The sequence below is a fragment of the Lynx canadensis genome, chromosome B4 (genome assembly GCF_007474595.2).
Source record: "Lynx canadensis isolate LIC74 chromosome B4, mLynCan4.pri.v2, whole genome shotgun sequence".
In the NCBI taxonomy this organism is placed as follows: domain Eukaryota; kingdom Metazoa; phylum Chordata; class Mammalia; order Carnivora; family Felidae; genus Lynx; species Lynx canadensis.
The window spans coordinates 87,508,063-87,535,954 of NC_044309.1; the positions used below are offsets into that span (position 1 = coordinate 87,508,063).

General features: G+C 34.3%; 1 protein-coding gene across 3 annotated transcripts in view; it reads left to right on the forward strand.

The window, feature by feature from the left end:
- USP15 (ubiquitin specific peptidase 15) overlaps positions 1-27,892 on the forward strand; it is a 119,581-nt gene that overhangs the window by 15,619 nt on the left and 76,070 nt on the right. For all 3 annotated transcript variants that reach the window (XR_003970435.1, XM_030323094.1, XM_030323095.1), the window contains exons 2-4: positions 7,369-7,496; positions 15,122-15,252; positions 24,607-24,733. Coding sequence is in view for 2 of the 3 variants with exons in the window: in XM_030323094.1 (XP_030178954.1) it covers positions 7,369-7,496; positions 15,122-15,252; positions 24,607-24,733 (386 nt within the window). In the remaining variant the exon portion in view is untranslated. The remainder of the gene's footprint in view (positions 1-7,368; positions 7,497-15,121; positions 15,253-24,606; positions 24,734-27,892) is intronic.

Below are 27,892 nucleotides of genomic sequence, written 5' to 3' on the forward strand. Positions count from 1 at the left end.
TTGGAAAAGATCATATAAGATATGAGATTAGTATAAGAGATAACATAAACCTACAATTTCAAAAATAAATAGTAAAACAAACTGCATTTTATACATTTTGTTGTACATATTTCTATCCCAATTTAAAAAAAAAAACAAGTTGTATTTATAGTTTTCTTATTTTTGTGGTGGAAATGTCTTTTCATTTATTGACTGTCACTTAACTCTTACCAGTTTTGACCTCAAAATTATTCAGTCTATACATTTGACTCCATTTTTGTGTGTGTATATGTATACTGTATATATAAACTGTTATTCTATCTTAAATAGAAAATATTAGCCATGTTTAATGTCCTATTTCAGGAAGACAGAAGAGTATAAAGGAAAATATAACAAAACACTTGTGTACACATCTCTTAGTTTAAAAAAATAAAACATTGGGCACCCAGGTGGCTCAGTTGGTTAAGCATCTGACTTCAGCTTCTTTTGTGAGGTCGAGGCCCGCATTGAGCTCTGCACCCTCAGTGCAGAGCCTGCCTGGGATTCTCTCTACTCCTCCCCCACTTGTTGATGCACATGCTCTCTCTTTCAAAATAAATAAACTTTAAAAATAAATAAATAAGCAAGTAAGTAAAACATTATAGAAACAGTTCAATGTCCCTGTGTATGTTTCCCTAGTCCCATCCCCTTCCCTCCCTTGTCAGAGGGAGCCACTGTCCTGAATTAGGTTATTGTTATTACTTTAAATTCTATATTTTATTTAGTTTTATAATTATTAAAATTATCTTATGTATATATTTTAATATATGAATGGATCATTAAATAGTATGTACTGTTTGTGGCATGTTTTTAAGTTTTCTGTAGTTGCTCTGTGTGTGCATATCTGTTATCTTTATGTATTTGTGTTATGTTACGTGTGTCTTATTTTTTTGGTTCAACATTGTAGTTTTGAGATTTATCCTTATTAATACATGTAATTGTATTTTTCATTAGAATTCTTGTGTAATACATTTGGTATGAAAAGTGGATATTAGGTTTTTTCCCCCTTTTTCATTCTTGACAAATTATGCTGCAGTATATATTCTTACAGTTGTATTTTTGTAAATATGTGCCAGAGTTTCTGTAGGGTAAAACTTAGTAATGACAATACATGATCGTGTGGTATATACATCTTCATCTTTAGTAGATATTGCCAAACTACCATCCAAACTAGTTGGAAGGAATTAGCAGGTTCTAGTTTACTCCCCTGTGGCAGTATACAAGTTCCTGTTACCCTACATGTTCTCCACAACTTAATATTGTTGACACATGTGCACATGCTTGTGTTCACCAGCTTCATGATATGGTTCAGAACAATATGGTATGGTGTTAGTTTCTTTTTTTTTTTCCATTGCTGATGAAATTGAGTATCTTCTCATATGTATAGAGGCCATTATGACTTTCTCTTCTGTGAGTTGCTTTTTTTTTCCCTTTTTCTGTTAAAAGAATTTTTTTTATTTACTAACTTGAAAGACTTTTTCATGTATTGTAATCCTTGGTCGGTTATGTGGAGTATAAGTATCTTCCCCAGTCTGTATGTTATCTCTTTACTTAATGGTGTCTTTGTTGTTGAATGGTAGCTTTTCATTTTAACCTTGGCAAGTTTATCAGTCTTTTTTTGCTTTTTGTCTTAACTCTTCTATATTCTAAGGTAATGAGGTATTTCTCCTATCTTTTTTTTTATACTTTTACTTTCACATTTACATTTTTAATCCAACTATAACTTATTTTTGTACAGTTAGTTCTGTTGTAACACGGCATGTGTTCCTAAAAATCACTGTGTAATATGTAAAATCATGCAATAAAAAACACAGCATATGGGAAAAATGGGTCTGGGACACAGCACTCATAAAATTTTTGTCAGTGACACATTAAAAAACATAATAGGTGCGCCTGGGTGGCTCAGTTGGTTGAGAGTCCGACTTCAGCTCAGGTTATGATCTCACGGTTTGTGGGTTCAAGCCCCATGTTGGGCTCTGTGCTGACAGCTCAGAGCCTGGAGCCTGCTTTGGATTCTGTGTCTCCCGAACTCTCTGCCCATTCCCTGCTCATGCTCTGTCTCTCAATAATAAATAAACGTTAAAGTTAAAAATATATATATATAATAAAAGTGATAGCACAGTTTTACATACGTTAAATTGTTAAGAAATATAGAACTACCATAATAAATATGACATTTTTCTTTTGAAAATGATGAAGTTGACTTGCGGAAGTAGGATTTAAAGGGTTGCAGCTTGTGAGTTATTGTGGAGAGTTGAAAGGAAAGTTTTCTGAAACCTGCCAAGAAGTTGTGGGATTTTTTGTTTTTGTTTTTTAATTTTATTTATTTAAGTAATCTCTACACCCAACATGGGGCTAGAACTCACGACCCTGAGATCAAGAGTCACATATTCTTCCAACTGAGCCAGCCAGGCGCCCCTGGAATCTGCCAAGAAGTTTTAACAGCAGATGTGGCAAATGTGACTCATAACACACATGAAGGTTTGAAGTGTGTGTGCTTTGTGCATTCCTAAGCCGTTCAGTGCAGCTGAGTAGTTTTCTACGTCACCTTGTGTGTGTTTAAGTGTTAGGACTATGGTAAAGCAGTCTAGGCATTTATGGGGCAGAATTGAAAAAGCTTCCTATTAGGGTTTCTAGGCATCTTACCTGCCTTACCCTAGTCCCAGCCCTGCTTGTGTATTAAAGTAGTGCTTTCACATATACTGAAATTTGTGCTATTGTCCTCAAATATATTAATCATGTTTAGTATATAAATACATTTAACATTTTCAAGTTTTCAAAACAAACATTAGAGTAGAACAGACTGCATATGTGAGGTAGAGCTCTAATTTTTTCCCCCACACATTTAACCGGATCTTTCCCCACTATTCATAATCATGTTTTGGCATATATCATAGTTCCACATACACATGAGTCCAATTCTTGTTTCTTTGTGCTGTTTTCATTGGTGTCTTTGCTTCTTTCTATGCCATGATCACATTTTTTACCCACAGATCTGGCACTAACTTTGTAACCTTGGGCAAGTTATTTCTGTGTGCCTATGAAATTATAATAGTACCTACATTATTGGGTAGTTAAAGGAATAAATGAACGAATATATTAAAGTGCTTAGAAATATGCACCTGGCCCAAGAATAAAGCTCAAATGTTAATTATTTTGTTATTAAAAGTAATTTCTTTAACTTAATAAAGAGTCTTGATAACTAGTAGGCTGATATTGCCATCTTGTTTTTCCTAATCTAAACTGAGAGGAAATGGGAAAGGCTTATGGAAGGATTCCCTGAGAAAGTGACATGTAGAGTATCTGAAAGATGATAGGAACTAAATAGATGTTGGGAGCAATAGGAGAATATTCTAGGCAGATGGAGCTGTAAGGCAAAAAATGGAGTATCTAGCAACTGAAAGAAAGTTCTTGTAGTTAGATCTCAGCACAAAGAAAATTAGTACCAGTTGAGACTAGATAGGTAGGCAGGAGTAGATAGATCAGGCAAGCCCTAGTAGGCAATGTTAAGGATTTTAGACTTCATCTTAAAATCAAAGTTATAACAGTTTATAAAGATTATTATTTCATGAGTTTTATTCTTTCTTAGCGGTCTAAGAATAAAAGTCATGAAAAAATCAATCTTTACAAATGGTTCTAGCTATTCAAAAAAAAAAAATCCTCAGAAACTGAAATTGGTCCATCTGGATCCTAATAGCACACCAAGGATTAAGAGTGCTGTTGAGGGGCGCCTGGGTGGCGCAGTCGGTTAGGCGTCCGACTTCAGCCAGGTCACGATCTCGCAGTCCGGGAGTTCGAGCCCCACGTCGGGCTCTGGGCTGATGGCTCAGAGCCTGGAGCCTGTTTCCAATTCTGTGTCTCCCTCTCTCTCTGCCCCTCCCCTGTTCATGCTCTGTCTCTCTCTGTCCCAAAAAAAAAAAAAAAAAAAAAAAAAAGAGTGCTGTTGAGAAAGGCACCTGGGTGGCTCAGTCAGTTAAGCATCCAACTTCAGCTCAGGTCATGATCTCAAGACTGGTGAGTTAGAGCCCCATGTCGGGCTCTGTGCTGACAACTCAGAGCCTGGACCCTGCTTCAAATTCTGTGTCTCTTCCTTTCTCTGCCCCTCCCCTGCTCATGCTCTTCCTCTCTCTCTCAAAAATAAATAAACATTAAAAAATTAAAAAAAAAAAAAAAGAAAAATGAGTGCTGTTGAGAATGTCTAAGTCCTGTCTTTGTTCACTTATTTGTAATCGTTGAGAGGTACTGATTCTGTTGTAGGCTTTTATCAGTTCACATTGAGGAGTCTTACATTTTGGCAGATACGCAGATTAGGGGTTAAGTTTTTATAGTATAACAAATCTATGTATATGTCTTGAAATATTTTTTTTTTTAGTTGTCAACTTCATCTAATACTATTATCTTTCTTGAGTATACTTGAGAAGTCTACATACTTTTTTTAAATTTTGAACTATTTATTTTTTTCAATTTCTTTAAATCCAAGTTAACATATAGTGTAATAATGGTTTCAGGAACAGAATTTAGTGATTCATCACTTACATTTAATACCCCGTGCTCATCCCAATAAGTGCCCTCCTTTTTTTTTAATTAATTAATTTTTTAATTTACATCCAAGTGAGTTAGCATATAGTACAACAGTGATTTCAGGAGTAGATTCCTTAATGCCCCTTATTGGCCCATCCCCCCTCCCACAACCCCTCCAGCAACCCTCTGTTGTTTATATTTAAGAGGCTCTTAACGTTTTGTCCTCCTCCCTGTTTTTATATTATTTTTGCGTCCCTTCCCTTATGTTCATCTGTTTTGTCTCTTAAAGTCCTCATATGAGTGAAGTCATATGATATTTGTCTTTCTCTGACTAATTTCACTCAGCATAATACCCTCCAGTTCCATCCACATAGTTGCAGATGGCAAGATTTCATTCTTTTTGATTGCCAAGTAATACTCAATTGTATGTATGTATGTGTGTATACAAGAAAGTATGTATGTGTATATATATATAAATACACACACACACACACGCACATCTTCTTTATCCACTCATCCATCGATGAACATTTGGGCTCTTTCCATACTTTGGCTATTGTCAGTAGCACTGCTATGAACATTGGGGTACATGTGCCCCTTTGAAACAGCACACCTGTATCCCTTGGATAAATACCCGGTAGTGCAATTGCTGGGTTGTAGTGTTCTTCTATTTTTAATTTTTTGAGGAACCTTCTTACTCTTTTCCAGAGTGGAGAAGTCTACATATTATTTCTATAATAGATGTTCCTGTTTTTTCCTACATTTCCTTCATCTTTCATTACCACAAAATTCCACAAATAAGATATAGGTAGCCTATAATAGAAATATGGTGGACTTTTTAATTGAAAGTAGTGTTGAAAGCAGATAAATATCCATCAAATGGGAGAGTATCCTCTTACAGTAGTAGTATTATACAGAAAGTAGTCACTTCATGATCTGAGAGTTGAACTAGAAATATTATGGCAAAAGATGAGATGAATACTACCCAGTACAAACTTACACTATAACAGTAAAGGATTTATTAAATACTTTGGCAGGTAAAATGCCATCTTTTAGAAGTATCTTTTAAATATAAATAGAATTTGGTAGTATTTCCCAAGTAGTTTTAATGTAAGTTTTATAAATCGCTTGTTATTTATAGTATTACTGTTAATCTGTAAATTCAGTGTGATTCCAATCAAAATCTTAATCATAGTTTTTGTGGAACTTGGTAAACTGACTCTAAAATTCATGTGGAGGAGCAAATGGCCAAGGTTAGTTTAGGCAATTTGCAAAATCAGCAAGCTGAGGGAACTTGCCCTAAAAAAATAAAGATTAAGATTAAAGTAATAAAGATACTATGAAATTGGCACAATGATTAAAAAAAATAGATGAAACAGAGGAAAGGCCATTTAGTGTGACATTAATTTGCAAAGAAAGCAAGTGAAACATCTGAATAATTTTATTTAGATATAGGAGACACTCTAAAAGATGTTTAGTGAATGAGGTACAATTAAGTATAATTTTCTTTATTATTTAACATGTAAAGTTATTGCTAATCTATTTATTTTAGAGACAGGGTTTTCTTAGGACTTAGTCTCTGAACTTTTTCTCCACATAAGTCTCAAGTTCTGCAGTTTGAGGACTTTCTGTTACATAGTTCTGACTATAGGTTTGGGGTACTAGTGTATAGATAATTCTACAAAACCCATTTTTAGGGAATTAAACTGCTGATGAATATTCTCTAGGAATTTGCTTCAGATATTTTCAGATATAACTGTAGGATTTCATTCCTACACTTAGTGCTGCATGTGGTAAGCACAGATACATAATAATGATGGTCTCCAAATAAACTTGGCTACCTGTGTTAGTACACATGTGGGCTTTAAACATCTTGTTGACCTTTACTCCTGATTTTGTTTGTGATTAAACCTAGTTAAGTGTGGGGAAAATATTTCTGGTAAAGAATTTAAAATAATTATGAGTCCATGGCAAAGCAGTATTTCATAGTAGATATAAAATAATCAGAATTAATTTGTAAACTTTTTTACGCTTATGATTTTTTTTATATTTTCTTTGCTAGAACACCATTATTTGACTTCTTCTGTCACTGGCCATCTGATGAGAAGCCAATTCTAGATATTTGAAAATAAGATGAATACAGTTTCAATAAAGTAAAGCTTATAGTGCTTGGGTACCACACTTTGGAAACCACCAAAAAAGAAAAAAGAAAAAGAAAAACAATTCTGCTTGCCCCAGCAGATTTTACTACTGTATGAAAAACAGATGGAGACAGTATTATTGTTATTAACTTTGTTAGTGAAGAAACTAATTGTTTTTATAGTTTTAAAAAAGGTGTTATTATAGTTATTATAATCGATCTTGCAAACTTTTAATAATCCATTTCCTTATCCCCAAAAACATAGAGTAAAATATATAAAATTAACATACTGTATTTGTAAGTTTTTTGCAGAAGAACCATTTTCATGTTTCTTTATAGTTTACCATGTTATATTTTAAAGTTTGTTTTGATTGATTCTTAAGATTACCATTTGAATTGGTTCAATTGTCAAATATTTTATTGAATAGTTACTGCATTTTTTAAGGGGTACCGTTAAGGATTTTTTTTAACATGTATGTCAATACTTGTCCTCAAATAGTAGATATTTATAGAACAGTAGAAATAACAGTTTACACAAATGAAATATTCTTTTTCCAGATACTGAGTCACGTTACAGTTATTCTCAATAATCCTTTGAAGTAGGCATATACTGTAGTATAAAATGAAGTATCAAAAATAGCTTCTTTGCTGTTCCTATAGTTCCTTTACTGATTTCTTTTCTTTTTTAGGTACCTAGTCGATAGTCGCTGGTTCAAACAGTGGAAAAAATATGTTGGCTTTGACAGCTGGGACAAATACCAGATGGGAGATCAAAATGTATATCCTGGACCCATTGATAACTCTGGACTTCTCAAAGGTCATTATTTCTTTTCTTCAGTTAGGTTGTAAATGTGTTCATTTGAATATGTTATAGTAAATGTACGTAATTTGGAAAATGTTAATGTAAATAGATATATTAGAAATTTCTTTGGGACTCAGTTGGTTAAACTCAGCTCAGGTCATGATCTCGCAGTTCATGAGTTCGAGCCCCGTGTCAAGCTTTGTGCTGACAGCTCAGAGCCTGGAGCCTGCTTCGGATTCTCTCTCTCTCTCTCTCTCTCTCTCTCTCTCTCTGTCCCTCCCCTGCTCATGCTCTGTCTCTCAAAAAAATGAATAAATGTTAAAAAAAAAAATTTCTTTGTATAATAGATTTGACCTAATGAACTCAGATTATTCTATCATAATTAGTTATTACTGTGTATTATGACAGATTGTTTTCATTTATTATGTAAGAAATGTTTATTATTCACATCTTTAAATGAAGAATGTAAGTTAGAAAGCACTATCTTAAAGCACTATAGTGCTACATTATTCCTAATGGACACATGATTCTTTATTTAGTTGGGGAGCACTAGTAAATGTTTACATTCTTGGATTTTTGCATCAATCTTCTCCAACCCTTGCTACTTACCAGTTTTCTGTACCTCTCATTACATTTAAAGGGTATAAAACACAAGTACCAGAGCTTCCATTTCTGGCCAAGATGGAGTAACAGGGACTAGATTTACTCTTCCACCTGAGCAAACTAAAACCTTGACAAAATATATAAATCAGTGGTTCTCAAAACATTGGATACCAGGCAGCAAAGAACAGTGATCCTTGAGATATAGGAAACAAATGTGGTAAGCCCTATGATTGCCTCAGCTTACTGCATTGATACCAGTTTTCAAAACAAGGCACAGAAGAGGAAACCCATGTAGAGCCTGGCACTCCCCCCCAGTTGAGGAAAGAGTTTGGGATTCAGGGAGACCCAGGCCACCAGAGTTTTCAGTTTAGAGTACCAGATAGGAATGACCAGCAAAAAGAGACAGAGACCTAGAGATATACAGAGTCTCTCTCATATCTCCAACTGAGTATTGATTAGCTCATGTATGTGAAGGGGGTACCCAAGGCCAACGAAAGAAGCGCCCAAAAGAATTAGAGGGAACAATCATTGGGGCTCATATAGGACCAAGAATAAAGTGTTCATAACAGAGTGGGAAGCCTTATAATTCATGGAGTATACTGCGAACAGTTTTGCCACTGTAATAGGGCAAAATTAATCGTCCTGTCCTTTTATCCTGAAAGCATCAAACTTTATATCTTAGAACAAAATGCAAGAGTACTTAGAGAAATTCAGAAATATTCAGCATCCAACAGGATAAAATTTATAATGTCTTGGATCTAACAATATATTACCTGGTAGGCAAAGAAGCAGAAAAATATGCATAATGAGGAGAAACATCAATGTTTAAAAAATTTTTAAGTAGAAAAAATTAGCAAATGGAACATACAAAACAAATTAGCAACGTGGTAGATTCAAACTCTTCTCTATTAATAATCACATTAAATGTAAATACCCCTAATTAGAGGTAGAGATTGGATAAGAAATAAGACCTAACTATGTACTGTCTATAAGAAACCCCTCTTTTGATATAAAGGTACAAATGGATTAAAAGAATTGAAAAAGTATGGCATGTTATGGTAAGCAGAATTCTAAGACTGACTCCCAGTGACTGCTCTCTCTCTTATATAATCATCTCCCCTTTGAGTATGGGTAGAGCATGTGAATTAGGATGAGATGCCATTCCCAGGATTATTTATGTTGTATGGCAAAAGGGAGATTATCCCACCAGGTTTAATCTAACAACGAGTGCTCTTTAAAAGCAGAGACTTTTCTCTGGCTGGTAGAAGTCAGAGATTCAAAGCATGAGAATGACTCAGTACATCATTGCTGGTTAAAAATGGAAGGGGCCATGTGAGAAGGAAGGCAGGGGATCCTTTAGGAACAGAGAGAGACCCTGGCTCACAGCCAGCAAAGAAACAGACCACCTCAGTCCTGGCATCATGAAGAACTGAATACTGCCAACCGTCTGAATGAGCTTGGAAGCAAATTCTTCCCCAGAGTCTCTAGTTAGTAGATCAGCCCATCTGACGTCTTGATTTCTGCCTTATGAGACCCTAAATAGAGAAGTCTGTTGAGCCCCCCTGAACTTCTAACTCACAGAACTATGAGATAGTAAATGGGTTATGGTTTTCAGCCGCTGCATTAGTTTGCTATACAGCATATAGAAAAGTAATACCTGTGCTAACACTAATCCAAAGAAAGCTGGAGTGACTGTATTAATATATAATTATATAATACATAAATAATATATCAGTAAAGAAAATGAGACTCTCAAATCAGCGACAGTTTTTAAGAAACTAAAAAAGAACAGATTAAACTTAGAAGAAAGAATTTCAGAACAGAAATTAGAGAATAGAAAAATAGAGAAAAAAAATCAATGAACCAAAAATCGGTTCTTCTCAAAACAAATATAATATGATATGTCAATTATAAAAAAGGAAAAATAAACTCGTTCTTTGTGAAATAATAAAATGGGTCCATATCTAGTTTCTGACTAGCATCTGACTCTTAATTTCATCTTAGGTCATGGTCTCACAGTTCGTGAAATTGAGAGATTGAGCCCTGTGTCAGACTCTGCTGACAGCAGGAGCCTGCTTAGGATTCTCTGTCTCCCTCTCTCACTGCCCCTCTCCTACTCTTATGTATACACATGCACACTGTATCTCTCTCAAAATAAACAAACATAAAAAAAAAAAAAAAGAGAAAAAAGAAAAGACACAATTGCCAGTATCAGAACACGAGAGGTAACACCAGTTCGGAATCAACAACTATTAAAAGGGCAATAAAGAATTATTACGAACTTTATATCATTAAATTCAACAAACCAGATGAAAAAAAGTGAAACTGCCAAAGCTCATTCCAAAAGAATAGATTGCCTGAATAGCCCTGTATCAATTACAGAAAATGAATTTGTAGCTTAAAATTTTTCACAGAAAAACTCATCAGATCCAAATGGTGCCACTGGTGAATTCCACCACATATTTATATATACCTGTTTTACAAAACTCTTCCAAAATTGGAAGCTAATACTTTCCAACTCATGCTATGAAACCATCATTACCCTGATACCAAAATCTTACAGACATCCAAAGAAAACTCTTGTCTACGTATGTTGTCTAAACAGAAGTTTAGTAAATAAAGTCCAACAATGAAATGGGTATGTATGTGTAAGATATATATATACACACATACATATATACATATATATATATATTTTATATATATATGTATCATATAGAAAAATATATTTAAAAGATAATACATCAGGGCTCCAGGGTGGCTCAGTTGGTTAAACGTCCAACTTCAGCTCAGTTCATGATCTCACTTTGTGAGTTCAAGCCCCACATTGGGCTCTGTGCTGACAGCTCAGAGCCTGGAGCCTGCTTCAGATTGTGTCTCTCTCTCTCACTCAAAAATAAATAAACATTAAAAAAAAATTAAAGATAATATGTAAGATAAAAGAATAAAATGAAGGAAGTGTCCTCAGCCTCGTAAAGGGCTTCTACAAAAAACCTACAGGTAACATGAAAAAAGCAAGAGTGTCCATTTAGGTCTTCAGCTGACCTTAGAGGTTCCACCCAGTGCAGTAAGGCAAGAAAAAGAGGTAAAAAGCATACAGATTGTATAGGAAGAAGTAATAAATCTGCTTTTATTCACAGGTAACTATGCCTAGTTGTCCAGAAAATTTGATTGAATCTACAAAAAACAAAGTTTCTAAGGAGTAATAAATAAGATTGGTTTATAGGATATAAGACGATTATTTAAAAACCCAATTGTATCTTTTTAATTTTTATTTTATTTTAGACAGCAAGAGAGGCAGAGGGGGAGAGAGAGAAAATATGCTCAGCATGGAGCCTCACACGGGCCGATCCCATAACCTTGGATCATGACCTGAGCTGAAATCAAGAGTCAGACATATCCTTGCCAACACATTGTCCTTTTATTATAGCCGTCCTGCTGGGTGTGAAGTGATACCTCATTGTGATTTTGATTTGTATTTCTCTAGTGAGTAATGATGTTAAGTATCTTATCTATGCTGTCTATGTATCTTTTTTGGAGAAATGTTAGTTCAGATCCTGTTCTTATTTTTTAATTGGGCTTTTTATTTTTCTGTTTTCAGTGTTACTTATATATTCTGGATACTAGCCCCTTATCAGATATATGATCTCCAAAAATTGTCTCCCAATCTGTAAATTGTCTTTTACTTTCTTGTGTCTTTGAAGCACAGTAGTTTTTAATTTTGATTAAATCCAATTTATATTTTTTTCTTGTTGTGGTTTTGGTGTCAGAATGCATTCCCTAATCCAGGGTCATAAAAGATTTACACCTATGTTGTCTTCTAAGAATTTTATAGTTTTAGCTGTTACATTTATGACTTTGATCAATTTTAAGTTAATATTCGTATACGGTGTGAGACAGGGATCAATTGAACAGATTAGAGAATCCAAAAGTAGATGCACACATATGTGGTCAATTGATTTTAAACAAAGATGTAAGAGGATTTCAGTAAAGAAAGGATAGTCTTTAAACATACTGCTTGAGCTTGAGCTTTAGGTATCTGTTCGCAAAAAAAAAAAAAAAAACAAAAAAAACAAGAAACTGAACTTGGATCCATACCTGGCATTATATACAAAATAAAACAGATCATATAAATTGTAAAAAATAGGAGAAAATCTTTGTGACATTGTGTTAGGCAGATTTCTTAAATGTGATACGAAAAGCAAACTGATAAAAGAAAAAAACCTGTGCTCAGTAGTAAAATCTTCTTCAAATGATAAATGTTAAGAATGAAAAAACAAACCACAGTGTGGGAGAAGTATTTGCAGATCACCTAACTGATAAAAGACTTGTATGCAGAATAAAGAACTCTTGAAACTATATTAATACAGCAAAACCTAGTGGAAAACATAGGCAAAAGATTTGAACAGATGATTCACAAAAGAAAATGGAGTTTTCAAAAACTGCATAATTGCATAGATTATCAGCATCATTAGTCATTAGAGAAATGAGGTTTCAAATGTGTATGTGTATGTTTGTTTGATACGTGTATCAAAATGATTAAAATTTAAAAGAATGATACCCAAGTGTTGACAAGGATGTGAAATAAGTGGAGCTTCTATACACTGTTTTTGGAAATAGGAAATTTCTTAAAAACCTAAACCCATGTTTACCATAGAAACCAGTCATTCCACTCCTACATATTTACCCAAAAGAAATGAGAATATATATCCATATGAAAACTTATACACAGATGTGCATAGCAATGTTATTTGTAATAGAGAAAATCGGAAACAACCCCAAATGCCCATCAATAGCTAACTGGATAAACAAATTATAGTATATCCATATAATGAAATCCTACTCAACAATTAAAAGGAATGAAGTATAGGGACGCCTGCGTGGTTCAGTTGGTTAAGCGTCCAACTCTGGGTTTTGGCGCAGGTCATGATCTCACAGTTTCATGAGTTTGAGCCCCATGTCAGGCTCTGTGCTGGCAGTGAAGTATTAATATGTAGAAACATAGATGGCTCTTAAGATAATTACGCAGTGTAAAGAAAGCCAAACAAAAACACTATATATAATTTTTACATGAGATTCTAGAAAATGCCTGTAGTAACAAAAGACAGTTTTCATATAAAACTACAAAGTGCACATTAGTCTATAGTTGCAAAATATGGATAAACAGGTAAGTGATTTTTGGGGGACAGGACAGTAGACTTAGATAAACAGAAAGTAGAGATTACAAAGGACTCTTAGGAATCCTTTAATGGGGAGGAATCTATCCATCATTTTGGTCATGGTGGTGGTTTCACATTTGTATTGATCTGTCAAAATTGACCAAATAGTTCACCTTAAATATGTGCAATTTATTGTGTATCAATTATGAGTCAGTAATTGCAGAAGTAACAAATATTGTCCACTACATATAAAGTTACTATTTGATTCTGGTACATAGTAAAATCATTTACTCAAACTCTTGAATTATTGTGGAAAACAGCTTAAAAGTCTTAATTTTTAAACTTTTCTTTTCCTAAGTTTTCTGGAGGGCAATCTGTCAATAGTAGAAAGAAAATGGATGTTTAAGTAAACCAGTCTGTTTGAGTCCAATTTGTATGTGTAACCTTTGGCGAGTTAATCAGTACTGGAATCTGTTTACTCATTAATTTGGAGATATCTACCTCATGATACTGTTTTGAAAAGTCACCTAACAGTGTTTTCTATAGTAACACCTTTCATACTACCTGCAGTTTTCTGTATGTATGATCTTGGGAAAGTTACTGAGTTTCCCTGAAAATATTTTCTAATCTAAAATGGAGATACCTATCTTACAGGATTGCTTTGAGAACTGAGATAACATGGTTGTCTCCTGTAGTATGTCTCATAGGATATGATGCATAGAGGTGTTTACAATGTGTAAGTCTCTTTCACCTTCAGCAGGTTCTGAAAATATGTTCCAAATGATCAGTTTCCATAAAGAATTTAGAATTACAACTAAGGTTTTAAAAATTAATGCTTAGTTTGCATCTGCGATTGAAGTTTGTATTATAGAACTTAGAGTTTTACCATTTCTTCTCTACATGAAAGTTTTCTCAAAGTTCAGTGTGATTCTCTGACCATAGATTGATGCTAGATGGAATAAATAACTTGCTTTTAATCTTTTCAGAATTTTTCCTGCTTCTTGTTTTATATTGTAATGTCTAATTAAGAATATGTGTTCTCACTGAGCTGCTACTAACAACAATTTTGCTTACCATGTTTGTTAGTTTAAGACTGGCTCAGATTGAGAAAATCTTTATGTTGTGTGTAATTCAATGAACTATATGTGTTTGTTTCTGCACTTTGAAAATTCAGGTAACAGGACCAGATAATAAAAAATGAGTCTAAGATTAGAGCTGTCATACAGGTGTAACTCATGCTCTTGCTTCTAGATCTCTGGTCTGCCCTGCAGTAAGTTTTCAATTTAACCAGAATTTTGAAAATGATTATAGAATTAGAACCACATCAGAACAGCTACCTCTACTTTAGATTTTGGGAGGAACGTAGATCATGGGCCTTCTGGAGTAATGATTTGGTTTTCAAGGTGCCCTTTTTTGATTTCCATCATGGTTCCCAGCCTATATGCTTTGGAGTCATTGTAAAAGGTTATTGATTTGCTTCTGAATTTCCTTCATCACCTAATGCTAGAATGATCACTTTTACCACGTGAGGAATATCTGCTACTTGAAATATTGGGGAAACACTTTTCTTTCAGATCCCTTGGTATTTTTTTAAGATTACACCTTAGTATTTTTTTTAAGAGCTTAATAAAAAAATTATGTCTTTAAATGCTGTTCATTGACTACTGGTACACATTGAAACTTTTTAAAGCAACAGTTTATTTTGAAACATGTAGATTTATATGTGAATTTCTTCAGAGCTTTCTTCAGAACTCATTGGTTAAATATTTAAATTAGTCTCCATGAATTTAAGTAATCTATCATAGTTACACTATATAGTATTAGATATATGTACTATTGTTTCTTTTTACGTATCAAGTTTACTATTTTCTTTTGCAGATGGTGATGCCCAGTCACTTAAGGAACATCTTATTGATGAATTGGATTACATACTGTTGCCAACTGAGGGCTGGAATAAACTTGTCAGCTGGTACACGTTGATGGAAGGTCAGGAACCAATAGCACGAAAGGTATGTATTAAGCATAACTGAATAAAAATATTTTTCTCCAACAGTTCACATTTTTGTTTAGGAAGCTCTGTAGGGTACGTATTCTTACCTTCATTTTATAGATGAGGAAATGAGGACAGAGATAGATTCAGGGTCTTTTAGAAAGTCACATCAGTTTAAAAACTTAGGCAGCCTGTTTTCTTAACCACTATGCTGCAAGTTTTACAGTTAGAGTTTAGGAACATTAAAAATGATGCATTATCAGGGTACCTGTGTGGCTCAGTTGGTTAAGCCTCTAGCTCTTGATTTCGGCTTAGGTCATGATTTTACATTCGTGAGATTGAACCCTGTGTCAGGTTCCATGCTGGGTATGGAGCCTGCTGAAAATTCTGTCCCTCTCCCTCTTCCCTTCCATCTCTCTCTCTTAGTCTCTGTCAAAAAAAAAAAAAAAAAAAAAAAGACCCATTGTTTTTACTTTTTGGAACTAAAAAGTCATTTATGAAAGTAAGGGTGTTGTCATTTAACAGAATACCGAATGTTTAAAGTAGGTCTGCCAATCTTACACAAGTATTTAATAGTGTATCAGGCAGGGAGGGGGAAGAGAGGAAGGAAGAGTTTGGGGACCAGAATCTCTGAGCATATAATTATTTATCTTTTTTTTTTTTTCAACCCAGAAACAATTAAAAAAACAAATTAGGTAACACAAGCGTATAGACCTGTAGTAGACCAAACCATACATGGATTTATTTGGAACTGCTACAGAGTTGCTATATTAACAATTTGTATGTGTATATTGGTGGTTTGGGTATAGAATTAAATCTTGGGGTGCCTGGTGGCCTAGTTGGTTAACCGTCTGGCTCTTGATTTAGGCTCAGGTCATGATCTCATAGTTTGTGGGATCGGGCCCTGCGCTGACAGTACGGAGCCTGCTTGGGATTCTCCGTCTCTCTCTCTGTCCCTGGAATTATCAGACAGAAATTTTAAAATACTGTGCTTATGGGGAGCCTGGATGACTCAGTCACTTAAGCGTCTGACTCTTGATTTCATCTCAGGTCATGATCTTATGGTCATGACAACGAGCCCGTAGTCCAGCTGTATGTTGGACGTGGAGCCTGCTTGAGATTCTCCACCCCCCCGCCATCCCTCCATCACTTGTGCATACATGCGTACACTCTCCCTCTAAAATAAATATGAATAAATAAATACTGTGCTTATTATGTTTAAAAATAAGACCGTTGAAGGACTTCAAAACTGTTAAGAATTAAATATAATTCTAAAACTATTAAGAACCAAATAAAATTTGTAATTCTAAAATAATATGAAAAAAATTAAGTAAGTAATCAGTATTTGGGTAAAACAGTAAGCAGAACCAAAGAGAAAATTTGTAAACTAACTGATAACATCAGTAGAAATAAATAGACTTGGGGCACCTGGGTGGCTCAATTGGTTATGCGTCCAACTCTTGACTTCTGTCAGGTCATTATCTCAGATTTTGTGAGATTGAGCCCTGCCTCGGGCTCCGTGCTGACAGCACAGAGCCTGCTTGACATTCTTTGTCTCTCTCTCTGCCCTGCCCCACTCATGCTCTTGCTTCCTCCCTCTCTCAAAATAAACTTTAAAAAAATATATACAGATTGAAGCTTAGAGACACTGAATGATGGAATATACAGAAATAAGCAAAGGCACTTTGAGCAAAGTACATTAGTTTAATATACATACAAGTGGACTCTTAGAAGGAGAGAAAAAGCAGAACAGCATAGAAGTAACATTGGAGGTGGGACACCTGGGTGGCTCAGTCAGTTGAGTGTCCCACTTCGGCTCGGGTCATGATCTCGTGGTTTGTGAGTTTGAGCTTTGCGTCAGTCTCACTGCTGTCAGTTTGGAGCTCACTTTGGATCCTCTGTCCCCCTCTCTCTCTGTTCCTCTACTGCTCACACTCTCTCTCAAAAATAAATAACAACAACAAAATTTTAAGAAGTAGTGCTGGAGATAATAGCTGAGAATTTTCTAAAACCAGTGGAAGGTAACATGCTACAGAATCAAATGCTGTGAAACAAACCCATGCTCAAAAAAATACAAACAAAACCATACCCAATAAAAATGTTCAATAGCAAAAGCAGAAAGATATTCCTCTTACAGCCAAAAAAGAGGTCTATTTACCTTCAAAGTAAGAATAAACAAAGAAATTATTTCTCAGAAGAAATGAAATCTGAAAAATAACAATAACCATCTTCAACATGATGAAAGAAAATCACTGCCAACCTAGAATGTGTATCCAAGGAAAGGATCCTTCAGAAAAGGATCCTTCGGGTAGTGAAGAAAGCTATTTTCAGATAAACAAATTGATAGAATTTGTTACTAGCAGACCTGCACTAAAGGAAATACAAAGCAGTTTTCAGAATGGTAAGAAAATTATTCCGTATGGAAGCTTGGATACCCAGGAAAAAATGTAGATTAACAAAAGTAAATATTGTGAATAAATCTTAAGGCAGACTATTTAAAATGGTAGTAATATCTTATTAGGATGAATATATACATAAACTTAAAATACATCATATTAGTATATAAGTTAAGATAGTAGCCTCCAAGACAACCTCCTTATATCCATATCCTTGGGTAGTCCCTTGTGGCAGTAACATGGCAAAAGTTAAAGTGGATGTGTCACTTTCAAGATTAGATTTTAGGGTAAAGGGATCCATAAGGTACAGACTTCCAGTTATAAAATCGGTAAGTCATGGGGTTGTAATGTGTGGCATGGTGACTATAGTTAATAGTACTGTATTGCATTTTTGAAAGCTGCTAAGAGAGTAGATCTTAAAAGTTCTTGTCACAAGAGAAAAATGTTTCTAACTATATAGGGTGACAGACATTGACTAGACTTTTTGTAGTGATGTTTCACAACATACACAAATATCAAATCATTGTTTTACATTTGAAACTAATGTTACATTTCAATAATACCTCATTAAAATAGAAAAGATGAGATTATAGAAGACACTTCAGCTCCCATCTTGGGTGCACACACCCTCTTGCACTCTGTCATTTCTCGTTCTGGGAAGTTTAACTGCATACTCAGGCAGCCTGTGGAACGGCTCATATAGTAAGGAACTGAGATCTCTGGGCAATAGAGAGAAATGGAGACCTGTTAACAACCATGTGAGTGACCTCAGAAGTGAATCCTCCAGTGTCATTACAGCTTTCAGATAATTGAAGCCTTAGCCTACAGCTTGACCTTAATCTCATAAGAGACCCCAAGCAGACCAACCTAGCTAAGCTGCTCCAGGTTCTTGACCCTCAGAAACTATGTGAACTAATGTTAAGTTGCTGAATTTTGGGATGATATATTATGCAGCACTAGAAAACTAGTAACTGGGATGCCTGCGTGGCTCAGTCAGTTGAACGTCTGACTCTTGATTTCTCCTCTGGTAGTGGTCCTGGGGTTGTGGTAGTCCTACAGTGGGCTCCCGCTGAGCGTGGAGCCTGCTTGGGATTCTCTTTCTCCCTTTCTCAAAACAAAACAAAAAAGTATATAAAAGAAAACTAAGAACTAATTTTGGTAGTTTTGGAAATAGTGTGCTGCCTTATCAAAATTTGAAGTGTGGTGTGGCTTTAGAACCAGGCAGGGAATAGAAGCTGTAAGAAATTATGAGTATTAATGAAAGCTTAAAGTGTCTTGAATAAATTGATAGCACAGTTTTAGACTTTGAGGAGGCTGCCAGTGAGGACTCACAGGAAAGTGAGGAAAATCTTAATGGAACCCAGAAGAAGTGATCTTTGTTGTAAGGTAGCAGAAAGTTTAGCAGCATTTGTCAACTGCAGTAAATTGAAAGGTAAAAAAATATCTAATGAGCTGAATGATATGCCAAAATATTGGAAGTACTGCCTGGTTTCTTCTTGTGCTTCATATAGTCACATGTGAGAAGGGAGAGAGAAACTAAAGACAGGGCTGTTAAAAAGGAGCCAAGACTTCCTGGTTTGGAAGATTGATGGCCTCTCCAGATGACAATGCTGAAACTCTGATGTGTTCCCAAGCAAAGATCAAACTTAAGTCACTCTCAGGAAAGCATGAACGAAAGTTGAAGCCAAGAGTACAACTGTAAAATTCTTTATTAAGACCTCAGAGAAGTCAAAGGTGGTACCTCACAATACTGTTCAGACAAAAGGCCCTTTAAAGAATTTCAGGGTGTACTTCACACTTCCTTTCAATATGTGGCTTCTAAGAACAGTGGAGCTTCTAAGAAGCTTAAGAGCATCGCCCTTCAGGCTTTCAGCGTAAACCCAAGATAGGACATATCTAGAGGACATTTGTGGATGTGACTTTTGTCTAATGGAATGAGACTCCAGTGAGATCCACTGGAGACCTGTGATGTTTTCACGAACTGCTACCATCTTGGACTACAGAAACAGTGTTAAGATCAAAGAGGCCTTTGATCTCTGAGACTTCTACAAGCAGAGGTCAGACTAAGAATTTACTCAACTGCACACATGTGCTAACTTTCATGAAAAAAAGTGTGATTCAGGAAACAAACAATGTTGTAAAGAGTCATTTTCAGGCCCTGATCAAGGAACTTTAAGTATTTGCCCAGGTGGATTTCAGAATTTCCATGGACCGTTGACTCCTTTGTTTCTCTCCCTACCCCATCCCCATCCCTTTTAACAGGAATATCTAAAAAATTGTCTTCTGTATGCCCCACCATTTTATTTAGGGTGTATGGTAGGCAGAAAACTTATATCGTAGTTCACAGGATTATAGATAAAGAGGAACTATACCCAAGATGTTTAAGAAACTATATCCAAGGCCTTATCCGTACCTGGATCCGATATAGATGACAAGTTTCTAAACTTGGAGTTGATATTATAATCGGGTGATACTAATGGGGGCTTTGCAGGGATTAAATGTATTTTGCATGTTGTAGGGAGGGACTGTGACTTACTGGGAGCCAGAGAGTGGACTATGGTAGCCAGCCTCAAAAAGCTTCCCAGTGACTGCCACCTCCTGTTACTTATATACTCTTGTGTAATCTCCCACGTTGTACCAAAGTTAGTCTGTGTGACCAGTAAAATATGGCAGAAGTGATAGTATGTCACTTCTGGGATTAGTTTCTAAAAGAAAAGATAACTGGTGTTTCTAACTTGGGAAGTGCTCTTTTGTGTGTGCACTCACGCGTGTGCTCTCTGTCACTCCCTCCCTCCCTCGTTCGCTCACTCACTCACTCACTCACTCTCTCTCGGATCAGTCACTCTGAGTGAAGCCATATTGCCATGCAGGCAGCCTATAGAGGCACTCACATAATGAGGAGTTAAATTCTCTGCCAGCAGCTGGAGAGGTTCTGAGAACTGCCAGCAACCACATGATTGAGCTTGGAAGCAGATTTGAACAACGTGGTTAAACAGCATGACCTAATTGACATGCATTGCACTTAGTGCAGAATACAGATTCTTCCTGAGTGGAATTTTTACCAAAATTGACCATATGCGGGGCCATCAAGCAAATTCCAATACACTTCTAATGTTAGAAATTATTCAGTGACTTCTGTCCCCAGTGGAATTTGGAAGTTGGTAACAAAAAGGTAACTAGATAATCTCCTAGCTATCTAGAAATGGAACATTATACTTGTAAAGTAATCCTTAAAGAAGAAATACAAAGTAAAATTAAACATTTTAAACTGAATAATAATAACACAACATGAAAGAATGACTAAAGCCATTCTTAGAATGTGCTAACTTAAATACTTATATTAGAAAAGAAGTCAAAATCTTTTGTCTCAAGGAGTTATGAAAAGGAAATTAAGCCTAATCAAGAAACAATAACATAAAATAGAAAAAAACCTATATTAAATGAACAAAGTTGGCTCATAAAGAACAGTAAAATTGGATCAGTAAAATGAAGATGAGTCCGGGCAAGACTGATCAAAAATAAAATAATGCTTGGGGTGGGGGGTGGTGTCACCAAACTTTTTCTGTAAAGAGCAGATAGTAAATATTTGCAAGCCATGGTAGTCTCTGGAAGGTATTCATCTCTGCTGTTTTGGTTGCACTCATAGATGATATATAAGTGAATGGGCATGACTGTGTTCTAGTAGAATGTTATACAAAAATAGATAGCAAGTCAGATGTAGATGTAGCCTGTGGGGTCATAGTTTCCCCATCCCTGATCTCAGCACTGGTTAATTAATGCCTACCAACATCACAAAAAGAGGGGCAACTAGATAACTATGCATCTTATTTAGAATGTATCTCATTGAAGTAGTTTTACTGAATATTGCAAGAATATGAAGTAGTTTTACTAAAAATTGCAAGAATAAAAAAATGCATGGTGAACTTGCAGTTAAAAGACATTTTAGAGACTTTTGTGTATGGACTTGATTTGGATCCTGATTCAAACAGTATATTAAAAACGAAACAGTAGGGGCAGTTTGAATATTGACTGGATATTTGATATGAAAGATTCGTTTTAAAGTTTTTTTTTTTAATTTTTTTAATGTTTATTCATTTTGAGAGAGAGAGAGTGAAGCAGAGCCTAAGTAGAGGAGGGACAGAGAGGGAAACACAGAATTGGAAGCAGGCTCCAGACTGTGGGCTGTCAGCACAAAGCCCAATGTGGGGCTCGAACTCACGAGCCATGAGTTCATGACCTGAGCCAAAGTTTGGAGGCTTAACCAACTGAGCCACCCAGGCGCCCCTAGTTTTAAAGTTTTTTTTAGGTGTGATGTGGTATTATGGTCCTGAGTCCTTGTTTTCTTGTTTTTGAAGAAATAAGTCCTGAAATATTTGTGGATGGAATATCATATGTAGGATTTTTTTATGTATTAACACCTATGATTTTGAAATTTTGTTAGACTTCACTACTTGTCTGTTTTTACCACTAGGATAAGCATAGTACTCAGTAAGTGCTACAAAAATGAATGCAGCCAACTCCTCAAAAATAATAAGTGTGTCCATTAGGCCGTATTATCAACTTGTTTTAGATACCAGATTTCCTTAGAAATCACTTGCTGTTTCCAAAGGGGGGAAAATGCTAATATTCACAGCAAAATGAACAAATAGAAATTATATTTATTTTAATTCAATATAAATTTTTATTTCCCTCACTAGTAAAGAGATTTTACCTTTGTTGTGGATATCAATTAATGGAATTACTTTTATTTAGCCATAAGTTTTAAATTTTGGACAGGGAGCCAGATTTCATCTTGTATTTGCTTCTTATTCATATTAACATAACATAATTCACTTAGAAAAAAATGTTTCCGTGGTTATCTCTAATTCTGAAACATAACTACTGCTTTTGAATATTCACATTGCAGTCTTAATTTCAAATATATATTTTAATGTTTATAATAATTAGGTAAATATAACTTTATACCTTGTTTTTTATGAGCCTGTTTCTTCCTGTTGCACAGTCTTCATAGTCATTATTTTAAATGGTTATTTTCTGTGCATTTTTAATAAGGCAGTAGACTTTATATAAATAAATATAAATAAGATGTTATGTAAATAAATAATCTACATAAAACCGTAATAACACATACATAAATATGTTAATTATTTTTCTCTGCAGTGGAGCTACTGTATTCAAGCTTTAATTATTCATATAGTATGGTTCTTTCAAATAAAAACAGTTGAGAGGACAAACTCACATTTATTTAAAAGAACATCTTTTTATTACACTACTTTTGGAAGTAAAATATAACAGTATTTTGAGTACTGATGATGAGGGTTTTAATAATATAAGATAGTTTTGGAGAAAAGAAAAAAAATGACGAGAAAAATCCTGAAACCCAATAAAGTGGATTTTGAAATAATCTTGGTGTTTTGTTTTCATTGTTTACAATGAGTTTCTGATAGTTGAATCACCAGATTCTTTCCAGGAAAATATCTATTGGTATTACTAAAATTCTCATTTTTTAAAGAATAGGCTTATTTAGAAGAAAATATGTCTCAATATAAATCATAATGAGGGATTTTCTTTTTTGTTATTTTATCCTGTTTTGTTATCCTATTACCCTATTCTATTATTGGTCATTCCATTTTTCCCTCCTAAAAATGAGGCCTATAGCCACCTCAGTTTTAGCAACCTGCCAGTGGTTAGTATTAATACTATTTTAGGATTCTCACTCAGATACTAGAGTCCCAGAGTGGAAATTTCTGATTGACAGGAATATTTGATTTCTAATTTTTCCTCTTAAATATAGCTACCAGTAATCCTATAAAATTAAATGATATGATATCTTTTGTTACATTCTTAACCTCAAAATAAATAAGCAAAAGGAATTTAAAACAAATTTCATTAGTTAAGAGACTGTAAGTTTGTAAAATTAAAAGATGGAGAGATGCAGGCTGTTGGCCTGTTTTAGAAATATGAATATAACAAGTATAATTAAGAGAATATAAATGAAAGAGTATCATAAAAATTAGTGTTGGATTGGACATTAAATATTAGCTAAGCTACATTTGAATTTGTTGATCTAAAACAACTTCCCTGCAAGTGAAAGACAAATTTGTAAGTCCTTTACTGAACTGATGCTAAGCTTGTGAGTACAACAGTCTTTTGGAGCCTCCCTTTTGCCATATTTGTCTAATGTATCACATATCAGGCCGATTACTATTTTCAGAAACAGTATTCATGACTGAAATCCTACAGTTAACCTTTAGAAGATCAAAAGGAAATATACTTATTTAAAAGGTGACCCTAATATATATATATATATATTTTTTTTTTTACTCCTTTTTTGCTTTGTTGTTTGCATGTTTAGCAGCTTTTTTTTTCCATTTGTTGAATAGAATTACTAAGGGCGTATATAAAGGTCAAACAGAGTCATCTTAGGATGGAAAACTAACGTATCAGTTACAGACCATAGCTGAATATTTTGGCAGCAGTAATTTGGAGTTATTTTAAAGGATTTAACATATAGAGTGAATTAACATATAGAGTTAGCTGCTGCTGAGATTTTATAAAACTTATCATATTTAAAGGTTTTCTGCTAGAGCTCAAGTACTAAAAGCTAGAAGTAGGTCTGGATAATTAATCAGAGCTGTATTTACATTTGGGGTAAACTTTCTCATTATAAATATTGAATGTATTTGTTATTTATAGTATACCAAAATATCTTCATAGATCAGTAAATGCCTTTCCAAACTACCAGTTAATATCTAAAATGATTATTCATATTCTGTTAAATATTAAAATTTCCAAATATGTTTCTTGCTTTTCAAACTATCTAGTATCTTTTATTTTATATTGACAGTTCTTAATAGATGTTTTTCATTGGAGATCCGTAGTTTTTTTCTAAAGCCTCTTTAGAGATATATATTGATTGCTGTTAGAGACAGTGAAATATATTGAGCTTTGGCTAACTGATTTCCTTTGGTTTTTAGGTGGTTGAACAGGGTATGTTTGTAAAGCACTGCAAAGTAGAAGTATATCTCACAGAATTGAAGCTCTGTGAAAATGGAAACATGAACAATGTTGTAACTCGAAGATTTAGCAAAGCTGACACAATAGGTATGCAACATCCTGTCCATTGCTATTAGAAATTTAACTGTAATTCTATTTCTTATATGCTTCTAGGATGATAACTTTTTTAGGTTTACACTTAAACATTACAGATTTCCAAGCTTGAGGCAACAAATCTTAGCCTAGAGTTGAATCATTTATCATGTCTAGATCTAGTTTACATTATTAGATGATTTTATTATTTGTGTTATTTTACTTAAAAAAATGAAATAATTACTGTTTTAGTTTAGCATTTGAAAAAATACATATCATGTTTGTAACATGAGTATAAATTAGAGAACTGTAAGTAACATGGAAACTGTTACTTAACATGGAAAATGACAACTGTTTATTTTCTTTTTTCCTGTTTATTCTTTGGACTTTAAATACAATTAAGTAGCTACTTAAATAAGGCAGTAGGCTTAGTAGAGTTAGCATTTTTATGATACGTTAATTTTTTTCTTGTTTAACAATGAGTGGATTAGGAAATTATAGTCTCAAGTGTACCCAACTCCCTCTGTGTGTGTGTGTATGTGTATATATATATATATATATATATATATATATATATCTACATATCATAATATATTTATATATCTACACATATAAGTGCATATTAAAATATATGCAATTTTTTATTGTATTTTAAAGTCACATTTTAATTTAAGGTCAGACTATGTTGAATAAGATATTTTTTAAATAAATGATTATGGATTTAATAACAAAATTGTAGTTCATAGAACACAGCTCAAAATAAAAATTATAGAAGGTAGTTATTTTATAATAAAGTTATTGGAAAACAAGATGAATGGTAATATTGATCTTGTTGGAAAATGTAGACAGACAGTGGAGACATAGCAGTTAATGAACAGAACTTCTCAGCCAAAAAAAAAAAAATTGCAAATTTATGTATAGCTTTCTTTGTTGAAACCAGTCATTAAGTATACTTTCGTTAAAAGCAAATAAAAATATTTCTGAATTTCACAAGTATATTTGACTTTCACCACTTACCCATTTCACAGCAGAACATACCTTTAAAACTGTATTTTCCATGAAATAACACCATTCTTCAATAACTAGTGCTTGGTTAATCCTCATGTTTTTACAAATATGATATTATGTATGGATTTTCTGTTTTCCCCCTCTTTATTTACCTAGAACATTTATAAGCTTGTGATGCAATTTAGTAAACTCATTAAGTCATCTTTCTGAAATGAATGCTTAAGGGGTGCCTGTGGCTCAGTTGGTTAAGCATCTGACTCTTGAATTTTAGCTCAGGTCATGATCTTACGGTTTGCGAGATTGAGCCTTGCGTCGGGCTCTGTGCTGCAGTGCAGAGCCTGCTTGAGATTCTCTCTCTGCCCCTCCTTTGCTTGCATGTGCATGTGCTCTCTCTCTCTCTCAAAATCAAACTTTAAAAAAATACAATGAATACTTAAAATAGTAAGAATTCCATATATAAATGTCATTTTATTATATTAATATGTACAATTAGTTGACTTTTGAACTTCTAGACTTGTGGAACATATTCAGGAAAATAAAACATTTCTTCTGTATATGAAAAACTGAAAGTTATCAAATATAGGGGCACCTGGGTGGCTCAGTCAGTTAAGCGACCAACTTCGGCTCAGGTCATGATCTCTCAGTTCATGGGTTCGAGCCCTGCATTGGGCTCTGTGCTGACAGCTCAGAGCCTGGACCCTGCTTTGGATTCTGTGTCTCCCCTCTCTCTCTGCTCCTCCCCACTCACGCTCTGTCTCTCTCTCTCAAAAATAAAAACATTCAAAAAAAATTTTTTTAAGTTATCAATATATATAAAATTGCATTAATCACGATATTAAAATATGCAGAGTAAGACTCTAAAGTCTAATAAGGGTAGTCTGTTGAAATTAAATAATGTCTGAAATGTTCAGCTAGTTGGAATATAAATGAGAAGCTACTATACAGATAATGTTTTCTAGTTATTTTAAACTAGAGTTTGGTATTTCCTTTTCTCCTTAGCTTATTTCTGTAGAAAAATTATGTATAAATATGGGACAATCAGAAATCTTACTTTTAGAGAGGCACCTGGGTGGCCCAGTTGATTAAGCATCTGACTTCGGCTCAGGTCGTGATCGTGGTTCATGAGTTGGAGCCCCATATCGGGCCCCTAGGCTGACCGCTCAGAGCCTGGAGCCTGCTTCAGGTTCTGTGTCTTCCTCTCTCTACCCCTTCCCTGCTCAAGCTCTGTCTCTCTCCCTCTCAAAAATAAATAAACATTTTAAAAATTAAAATTAAAAAAATATTTATAAAAGAAATCTTATTTTAGAACATTAGTTCACGGAATAATATTTTTAAGCTCATTATATGAAGATCAGCTGGTTTAATTTCTGATTTCAGTACAAGCAGTGTGGAGTTCTCATATTAAGTACTACATAAGAATTTGTCTTATGGAGTTAAATCATTTGTAAAGAATCTGCTTCAAAAAGTTTATGATTTGTATAGATTTTAATCAACATACTAATACTTTAAAATGCTACATACATTGGATATATACCTTAAAATTGTAAGTGACCTGAATTTTTGTACAGCCAAAGTTTCTTACTGTATTAGAGCATGTTTGTCAATACTCTGGGTGGTATAAGTAGTTTGGGAGTGAAAAGAATGGAACAGAAAATATCACAATAGAAAACAACACGTGTATATAGGGCCACGATTTCTTACTGTAGGTCTTAGTTTTTAAAGTTCAGTAATCTGTACTTGAGCAAGTTTGCTCTCTAAGCAAAAGGTTTTACAAAAACTGAAATTTTGTAAAACCTTCACAAAAATTAAAATTAAACTGGGAATTTTAGAGACCTGATAAAATAGTTATCATAGTAGTTAGCAGTTGTGGGACTATGTTTTTGGCACTTTGTAGGAAATTTCTTTTTAAACTTCAGCAATACTTTATCTTCATTGTATAGATGATGAAGTTGGGGCTAAGAAAGGTTAAAAGACTTACTTAGGATCACCCTGGTTCCAAGTGAAAATATTCTAACTGGACACAGTCTCATCTTTTAATTATTGCCTTATATAATCTGTGCAAGGGTTAATTGGGCTGATTTTGTTTTTCTAAAGGAAGTAAGTTTTGAAATGATAAAAAAATTTGGATAATAAGGAAATATGGGATGTATATTTTTCCCTTGTGGT